This window comes from Elephantulus edwardii, unplaced genomic scaffold (assembly GCF_000299155.1).
Source record: "Elephantulus edwardii isolate Elephantulus edwardi_28Jun2011 unplaced genomic scaffold, EleEdw1.0 scaffold00236, whole genome shotgun sequence".
NCBI lineage: Eukaryota > Metazoa > Chordata > Mammalia > Macroscelidea > Macroscelididae > Elephantulus > Elephantulus edwardii.
This window is the reverse complement of record NW_006399986.1, coordinates 3,325,891-3,334,752: the sequence shown is the minus strand read 5'-3', so window position 1 is coordinate 3,334,752 and position 8,862 is coordinate 3,325,891. Positions and strand designations below refer to the sequence as shown.

Here is an 8,862-nt window from a genome sequence, read left to right as displayed (position 1 = left end):
TCTTCACGTGACTGCTGCCACTAAGGGTGTTGACTGTTGTTCCAAAACAATGCCATGGACAATCTCAATCCTTTCTCCGCCTATCATGATGTTGCCAATTGTCCCAGTGTTGAGGACCTTTGTTTTCTTGATAAGATGTAATCCATATTGAAGGACTGATTCCATACTGAAGTCCTTATCTTCTGCAGCAAGTGAAGTCCGTAGTGAATTGCACTGCTTAACCAAAGGCTGTACATCTTAGGTGTTTCATCTCCACCAGTGATTTTGAGGAAGAAAAATGGGCGATCTCCTCCCATTATGTAGATAAAAACAAGTTGTGGGTAACACTGAGAAGAATGGGAGTCCCAGAGCACTTAATCGTGCACACGTAAAATCTATACCTGGACCAGGAGCGTGCTGGTTTCTTAGAGGTCATTTCTTTTTTTTAAAGGAGCACCATATTTACAGGAGATATTATTTTGGAGTCAATTTGTTATATGACTACAAGGTGACGTTAGGGGTTAGATTCGGTTTAAGGTTTGAAGTCAAGGTGATTGTCTCAGAGAGACTTTCAGTCTCAACCGGTCTAGCAGGTCTGTTTTAAATCCTGTGGTTTAGGGTATTTGTGGTTCAGTTTCCTCCTTTACCTTCTATCCTATCAGGGCTTATCTTGCTTGGCCCCAACTAGAACTGCTATCAGCAGTGGCCGGGCGGGCACCACCTAGTTCTTCTGGTCTCAGGCTGTGGACATGTAGGCTGCCCTGGAGACTAGTTTTTCCATTGGTTCTTTGTGCTCCTTGCTGTCTGCATTTTGAATAAAAAATTACTCTTTTTCAAATTCATAGACCTTCTCTACTGGATGTACAGTTCTATGAATTTTGACAGATGACTTCTTCTAACCCACACAGCAATCAAGACACAGAAGAGTATGGATTGAAACACATCAAGAAAACAAAGATTCTCATTGTTAACAGCTTTAGTTCACTTGTTTCCGCAATCAACACTCTCGGCACCAGCAGTCAGGAAGTCAGAAGAATTGTATTGGGTAACTAAGTCAGGGATCTCTCCAAAGTGCTGAAGAGCAATGATGTCAGTCTAGAGACCAAGGTGTGCTGATATCCAGGCCATGGTCATCATAATTACTCTCTATGCATCAGAGAGCTGGGCAATGGCTAAGGATGACAGGATAATCAGTACCTTTGAGCTGCGGTGCTGGAGAACAATGTTGAACATTCCATGGACTGCTAAAAGAATAAACAGGTCTGTCTTGGAGAGATTGAAAGCAAGCTCCTTCTTGGAGGCAAGGATTTTGAAGCTCCATCTCACATATTTTGGGCATGTTGCCAGGAGAGACCAGTCTTTGGAGAAGGACTTCATACTTGGAAGGATGGAGAAATGCAGGAGAGGAAGACCTTCAGACGAGTGGATTGACACAGTAACTGGAGTCATGGGGGGTAGGTGTGAGACTGGCTCAGGACAGGGCAGGGTTCAGGGCTGTTGTGCATAGGGTTGCTATGACTCATAGGTGACCTGATGGCCAAGTAACAAGAACAATGTAAGGTAAGCGATCAACTCCAGGGAGGCGCTCACTCCGTAGAACCCTCAACCACGCGAGACTAAAAGGGCAACCTTGGGGAGCTCTGGTGGCCTAGTGGCAAGACGCTGCACTGCAATCCTAGAGGTACTCGGTTCAAATCCACCAGATGCTCTGCTGGAGAAGTAGGGGGCAATCTCCTGTACCAGTCAGATCTGATTTGACAGTACACATAAAAATAATACAAATTAAAAAAAAAATTAAAAGGGCAACCTTGCCCCAGCAAAACAGCGTGGGAAGGAGGAATGGAGAACCACACACAGGAAGTGGGAAGAGTTGGGTGACATTGAGAACATTGTCATTGATGCTATAAAACAGTGTATCAGTGGTTTGAATGGGAAAGCAATTTTCTTATAAACTTGCACTCAAAGGCCAATTAGCACAATTAAAATGTTAACAGGTGTTTCCCCATCTTTCAAAGCTCCAGCTGTGACGCTCTTTGCAGGTGGGGCCCCAGTGTTTCACAATCAAGCTCATCACACCCGTTTTTAGAGACCCGGCCTTTTTTGGGAATGGCTCAGACAGTTCCGCTTCCTCTCCTCTTTGTCTCTGGAACCTTAAGCGGCAGATCCAATCAGGCTCAGAGACCCTGCAGGACGGAGAGCTGTCCCGGATGGTTTCTTCTAACACAGCTGCTGGTGGATTTGAACTGCTGACCTCCTAGTTAGGAGCTGAGCCTCTCAGCATAAAGGGGGCTCCAGAAATGGCAGTTAGGAGCCTTTACCTAGAGATTCTGGGCTCCTTGCCCCTCCCACAGCACCACAGGGAAGATTTAGGTGGAAATAAAGGTGCCCAATTGGAAACGGTTACTTGGGGTTGGTGTCATCTGAGTCACTGATGATCAAGGCTGAGAGCTGAGGGAGAACTGGGGAGACATGAGTGGTTGTTGGGGAGTCTTTGAGATGTGGGTGGTTGGGGTGTTTTGGAGAGGAGGCCATGACTTGAGGTGCTCTGGGGTTAAAGGGATGGGATCAGATTTGGTGGGGTACAGTCTGGGGGTGATAACGCAGAGGTGATGTTCATTCTTGGGTTGTTTTTTTTAAATTATTTTTGTTGTGTACCATCAAATCAGAGCTGACTGGTACAGGAGATTGTCCCTCCTTCTCCAGCAGAGCATCTGGTGGATTCAAACTGCACACGTGTGGGATTGCAGCGCAGCTTCTTGCCACTAGGCCACCAGAGTTTGCCTGCAGAGGGGATGTTGGAAAGGAAGGGATGCAGGATGGAGAGGGCAGGACTGAATTGGGGGGGCTGTGTCTCTGGACGTGGCTGGTCTTGGGGTGAACTGCCACCTCCGGGAGAACGGTGACTTTGAGCATGTTGTGCCTTGCTGTGAAGGGGGGTCCCAGCATCCGCTCACCCAGGGTTACGGCAGGGACAAGCCCACAGATGGGGCAGGGCGGTGCCAATTTTCAGAGTGCTGGGGTATAGGACTGCAGTGTTAGGGATCTGAAGGGCCAAGGAAGGTTCCAGAATGCCAACATGGGGTCTGCAGGGGGCTGTCCAGGTGCAGGGATGATATTCCCTAGAGCTTGTCGCTGCAGCCAGGGGATGTGCCCCGTGTTCCATCCAGGACAGAGGCTGGACCAAACCACGCCCAAGTCCACACGTTCAGACACCTGTGGGTGGCCAGGTGCCTCCTGACAGAACCAGACAAGCAACGGCTGGCTGCTCCCAACACAGAACAGAACATGTATTGGGGGGTTCACTTTAATTAAAAAAAATTAAGCTGGGTGCAGGTTCCCCACAGACAGGTCTGGGACTCGGTGACTTCGGGCACACAGAACGTCTGTCTCTGTTTTCCACATAACCCCCGTGACCGCTTAGGTAATAAAACGATTACAAAGCTTCTCAGGGGCTGCCCAACGCACTGAGGGAATCCAAACGTCCACAGGGCTTCACAACTTAAACCAGACCCTTGTCGCCTCTGGGCGACACTCAGCCCCACATGCAGGAAGGTCCTGACGCACACAAGCTTCAAGGCCTGGTCACTCAGGGAGGTCCCTGACCCATTTATCATGCAGCAGCGTCCCCAGGCAGTCGTGAGGAGGACTTCCGGCTCCTCCTGCCCCATTGTAACACAGATTTCTGAGATCCACTCTCCACATCCAATCACATCAACGGCTCTGTCCTGCACACAGTAGGTCCCTGAGTCCCTGTGCGTGTCCGTAGCCAAACAAGATGCCACACGGGCTGGGTCCAAGTGCTTTTATTGGCTCTGCGGCCCCGCCTCACGCCTGCATCACTGGCCTTGACTTCTTCGCCTGCAGCTTCACCCCAGAGCCTGCAAAGCCTGTGCCGCCCTGTGGAGGACAAGACAGGTGAGTAGGGGTCCCCGACCTCACCAGGTGAAGGGGGCCGGGCCCTGGGGGAGGCTGGACCCACCCTCAGAGGGGAGGGAGAAGGGAGGTAGGTCCCAGGCAGGGAAGAAAGGGGGGAAACAGGAGAAGGGATGGGATGCAAGGAAGGCGGGTGCCCCTACCCGCTGCAGTACGATGATGTCGCGGTCTGTGAGCTTCTCTCCATTCACCGGGTCCACCATGTCCTTCCGAATCAGCTTTTCCACACACTCCACCGTGACCACGGCGCCGCTGGGGTACAGGGCAGGGCGGCTGGTCAGAGGCTGCCTCTGCAGAGCGGCTCCCTGCCCGGTGCCCCAAGCCGTGCTGGTTCCCCAGTCCTTCATCTGTCACCCTGGGCCCCTCACTCACCCTGCCCACCTCCCAGACCCCCTCACTGTCACACTGCCCACCTCCCTGACCCCCTCACCCCCACCCTGCCCACCTCCCTGACCCCCTCACCCCCACCCTGCCCACCTCCCTGACCCCCTCACCCCCACCCTGCCCACCTCCCTGACCCCCTCCCTGTACCCTGCCCTCCTCCCTGGTGCCCTCACCCTCGCCCTGCCCACCTCCCTGTACCCTGCCCTCCTCCCTGGTGCCCTCACCCTCGCCCTGCCCGGGACTCACGAGGGCCGCAGCACGGCGCAGGGCGTGGAGTTGCTCAGGCTGTCCCGGGTCACGGCACACACGTAGCGCTCGCTGCGTGTGATGAGCCCCACGCGGTCCACGGAGCTGTCCAGGGGTGTGAAGCGCACGGCCGTCAGGTCCGACATGCGCAGAGGCTTCCCGGACATGGGACAGGTCGAAGGCCGGGTCAGCGCAGGCTTGGGGAGGGGGCAGAACGCTCCCCACTTCCAGCTCCTCCCTCCGGGGGACTCACGGGCTTCTCCAGCTTAGTGGCCTTGGCCTCGGGCGTCAAGGATGGGATCCAGAAGCTGGGCAGCACTTTGTCCTTGTCCTTGCTGGCGGGGCCCGTGCTCGTTCCAGGCTGGGCATCATCTGGGGAGGCGACAGTGAGGGAGGGGCTTTATCCTGGCCACCACGCACCTGGGTGGTAACCTGCCTGCGGCAAATGCCCCACCGCAGCTCACCTGGGCCGGGCCCCGAGGCCACTTTGGGCGTGAAGGGGTTGAGGGGCCGGCTGACGATGGTCGCCTCCTTTTCCAGGAAGCCTCGGACCTGGTCCTGGGCCGCCGCCCGCTGCAGCTCTTTCTGCTCTTCTCGGTGGGCACCTCGCTGCTTCTCATAGGCCTGGGGGGGATGCAACAGGGCAGGGCAGGCAGAGTGAGGCTGGGCACCCTGGGAGGCTCCTTCCACTTCACAGGGGGTTAAACTGAGCCCCACAGAGGGTGATCCTGGCAGGGCCCTGCCTCTGGGAGTTTCTGGATGGTGCAAAACAGGTCAAGCGCGGCTCCTTGGGAAAACGCAGCAGCTATCTGCTCCTGTTAAGACTGCAGCCTGCAGAACCCCAGCAAGCACTTCCACTTCCACTGCTGAGTGGGAAAGTGATCCGACGGCAACTAACAACAGGCCCATTTCACAGATGAGGAAACTGAAGCCCAGAGAGAGGAAGCACCATCCACCCACTTAACGTCTATTCTGAAAGGACGTAGGCCTCCGAGAGTGAGCTCTGGTGGGCCAGCAGGTGAGGGGCTGTGCCGTCACCCCAAAGGCAGGCAGTCTGAACCCACCAGGGGCCCCCTGAGAGAGAGAGACGGGCAGCCTCCTCCTACGACATGCGGAGCCTCTGAAAACCCGCTGGAGGGTCAGTTCTGACGTAACGGCAGTGAGTTTGTGTCACAATTTGGGTTTTGGTGGGGTATTTTTTAGGGAACTCTTATGGCAGGATGGGTTAAGCGTCGGGCTGCTAACCAGAAGGTGGGCAGTTTGAACCTGCCAGCCGCTCTGAGGACAATGAAGCAGCTCCGCTAAGATTCCGTCTCAGGAATCCCATGAGGTTTGTGGGGTGTGTGTGTGTGTCTTGATGGCAGCGCCAGGCTCCCTGGTCTGCAGTCTAGTGGGGGACGGGGATGCTTGTCACGTGTCAAGCCCCAACAGTGACACGTGCTAAGAGAAGGGGTCCCGGGTGATGAGGGCAGACCGTGGGGACACTGCGGTGGCCGGGGCAGCCACGCCAGAGACATGGACGGAACAGGGAAGGAACCGCACAGTCGAAGGCCCGCGGGAGAGGAAGGAGCACAGACTGGGGTGTTTGGGGCTGCTGGGTGAACACAAAACGGCTGCCCGCCCATGCCCCCCGCGGCCCTCTCCCCATCACCTTCATCTGCCGGGCGATCTCCTTCTTCTGGTGCAGGATGCATTCCAGGATGGCCTCCCGCTCGTACAGGTAGCCGTCGGGGCTGCAGGCAGATGGGGGAGGTGAGGTAACCTCTAGACTCGCTCGACCCGGAGCCCTGGACCATGCCAGGCAGTGGCGACTTGCCCAGGGGTCCCTCCCCGCAGTGCCCTCACCCGCCTGATTCCCGTCCCCCGGCTCACGTGACGACGGGGTCATGGCAGGGCTGCAGGGAGAGGCAGCAACAATCAAAGTCCTTCACCGCATCCCGGCTCAGTCGAATGTTCTGGGTCCCATAGCCTGAGGCCGCTGGGGACAGAGACGGGCAGTGTGATGTAGGGACACAGCGGTCCCTGTCCACAAAGAGGGGGTGGGGAAGAGAGAGACAGAGACAGGGAGACAGAAAGAGAGAAGTCTGGGAGGGAGGAACGCTGGGGAGAGGAGGACTCCACAGTCTGCCTTGGGGTGTCTGTCTGTGAATGCTGGGAGGACAAGACCCCACTAGAAAGGTGCGAATCCCCAGATGACAAGTGACAGACAGAGCGAACCCTGTCACTGAGCATGTCTGCAGAAGGGGCAAACAGACACAAGTTCAACCTTGCTAGCACCCTGCAGGGGGACCGAGTCCCCACTGGTCTCAGTTCTCTCTCTGTAAATTAGTGTAACAATAAGGACCCCTCCCCTGTGGGGTGCTTTACACCCACATAAAGCCTCGGGTCCTTATGCCCTTGGTGGCCTGTGTCATAAAAGCCTATGCTGTTACACACACAATTATAGGGCGCTGAGGAGGGAGCACCAACTAACGGGTGTCAGGTGTCCTCAAAGTGTGAGCCGTCGCTGTGATGTCCATGGGACTCAAAAAGCTACGGGCACACAGAGTGGTGGGGGCTGTGCGACTGTCCCCAGGGCTCCCCAGGACCCGCTCCTACCTGTGTCCTTCTTCTTCTCATGGTAGGTGTAGACGGCGCCTGCGGTGCAGTTTTTGCCGTGTCGTGTCATTCTGCAGAGACAGAGGTGGATGTTGGGGGCGGCGAGGTGCACGGGGAGCCTGCACAGACAGGACTCCACCTCGGTGGCCTGGGCCCCAGCACAGGGCCGTGGTGGTGGGAAGGGAACAGTGACCCGGGACCACCACACCTCCTCCAGGAAGTCCTCCTTCAAGACAGCTGAGGGGCGAGATGCTGTCACAGTGAGGGAACTGAGACGAATACTATAAAACAAAGCCACGGCGACCCTCAATCCGGTTCCCTGGCTGTAAATCTTTATGGGAAGACTCTTTCAGGATGCCTGGCTGTTTTGAAGATTAACAGGCTAATCTGTAACTATGCCGCCAGGGCTCCTTAAACTTTAATCCAAACCACAATAAACTAGAAAGAAAGAAAGAAGGAAAGGAAGGAAAGGAAGGAAAGGAAGGAAAGGAAGGAAAGGAAGGAAAGGAAGGAAAGGAAGGAAAGGAAGGAAAGGAAGGAAAGGAAGGAAAGGAAGGAAAGGAAGGAAAGGAAGGAAGGAAGGAAGGAAGGAAGGAAGGAAGGAAGGAAGGACTGGCCACAACTCATTTGTGTAATAAACATAACTTGTAAAACATTTATTTTAAAAGTCAGTGCAAGGGGAGCTCTGGTGGCCTAGTGGCAAGAAGCTGCAACTACAATCCCAGAGGTGCACAGTTCTAATCCACCAGATGCTCTGCCGGGGAAGGAGGGGCAATCTCCTCCTGTACCAGTCAGATCTGATTTGACGGTACACGCACACAAAAATAATAAAAAATAAAATAAAATAAAATAAAAAATTTAAAAAGTCAGTGCAATCAGATTCCAGCTTCTAGCAACCGCGCAGGCCTGCCCCAGGGGGTGACAGCCCCCGACTTCTGCTAAGGGCAGCTGGTGGGGGCACACTGCTGGCATTCTGGATTAGCAGCCGAGCGCTAAAATACTGTGCCACCAGGGCTCTCGTGGCATAGTCTGCAGGGAACTGCAATGCTAACCCAGAGGCTGGGCCCCTCTCTCCCCTGGTTCGAATCCACCCGCAGCTCCGACCAACTTCAATCAGCAACACACACTCGGAGGAGAAGGGTCCGCGGCCAACCTCGAGCGCGCGCAGCTGTTTGTTTCCGAGGTGGGTACAGACCACGGTAACAGACCTGGTTCTGCCAACGACAGCAATTACGGAACCATCCTGACTGGGTTCGAACAGCCAACCTTGAGGGTTGAGCACATGTGAGTAAACATTCTCTCTGGTTGGATGGAGGGAGCTGGCAGAACCGGGAGGGATGAAGACCACAGATGCGTAAAAAGCAATTTTTTAAAAAACTTGCCTTCCATATTCAAAATTCAGCACATGAGCCTCGGAGAAAACAGCTCTCTCTCTCCCCCTACTGGTGCTTTCCGCTCAAAGCCACATTTTGTTCACAAATTCACAATATACCAAATTCACACAAAGTTTGAGGGTGCAGTTTGATGGGTGTTAACAAATGTCATGTTGTTCTTTGATGCCACCAAATCTATACAACTCATAGGGACCTCATGGGATGGGGCAGGACTTCCCTACAAAGTCGGCTACTCTCTCTGACAGTGGATCACCTGGTTTTCCTCCCCTAACAGCTGCTGGAAACGCCTGCTGCAGAGGGTCAAGGACTGCAGCCTCCAATGTGGATT

General features: G+C 54.5%; 1 protein-coding gene across 1 annotated transcript; it reads right to left on the bottom strand.

Moving 5' to 3' along the window:
- Positions 1–3,804: 3,804 nt before the first annotated feature.
- Positions 3,805–7,210, bottom strand: NOSIP (nitric oxide synthase interacting protein). Its single transcript, XM_006898663.1, has 8 exons — positions 7,141–7,210; positions 6,415–6,520; positions 6,194–6,275; positions 5,007–5,166; positions 4,796–4,914; positions 4,543–4,739; positions 4,056–4,164; positions 3,805–3,876 (listed from the first exon to the last, which is right to left on the bottom strand). Exons 1-8 carry the CDS (start codon positions 7,208–7,210, stop codon positions 3,805–3,807), a joined length of 915 nt encoding a protein of 304 aa, XP_006898725.1.
- Positions 7,211–8,862: the final 1,652 nt, after the last annotated feature.

What these genes read in the sequence shown, in the direction of transcription:
- NOSIP (XM_006898663.1), bottom strand. Translation starts at nt 7,210, where the DNA reads ATGACACGACACGGCAAAAACTGCACCGCAGGCGCCGTCTACACCTAC. An exon ending in AGATCGCCCGGCAGATGAAG is followed by an intron (nt 5,167 to 6,193) that starts GTGATGGGGAGA and finishes CATCCCCCCCAG; the next exon opens with GCCTATGAGAAGCAGCGAGG. An exon ending in ACATCATCGTACTGCAGCGG is followed by an intron (nt 3,877 to 4,055) that starts GTAGGGGCACCC and finishes TGTCCTCCACAG; the next exon opens with GGCGGCACAGGCTTTGCAGG.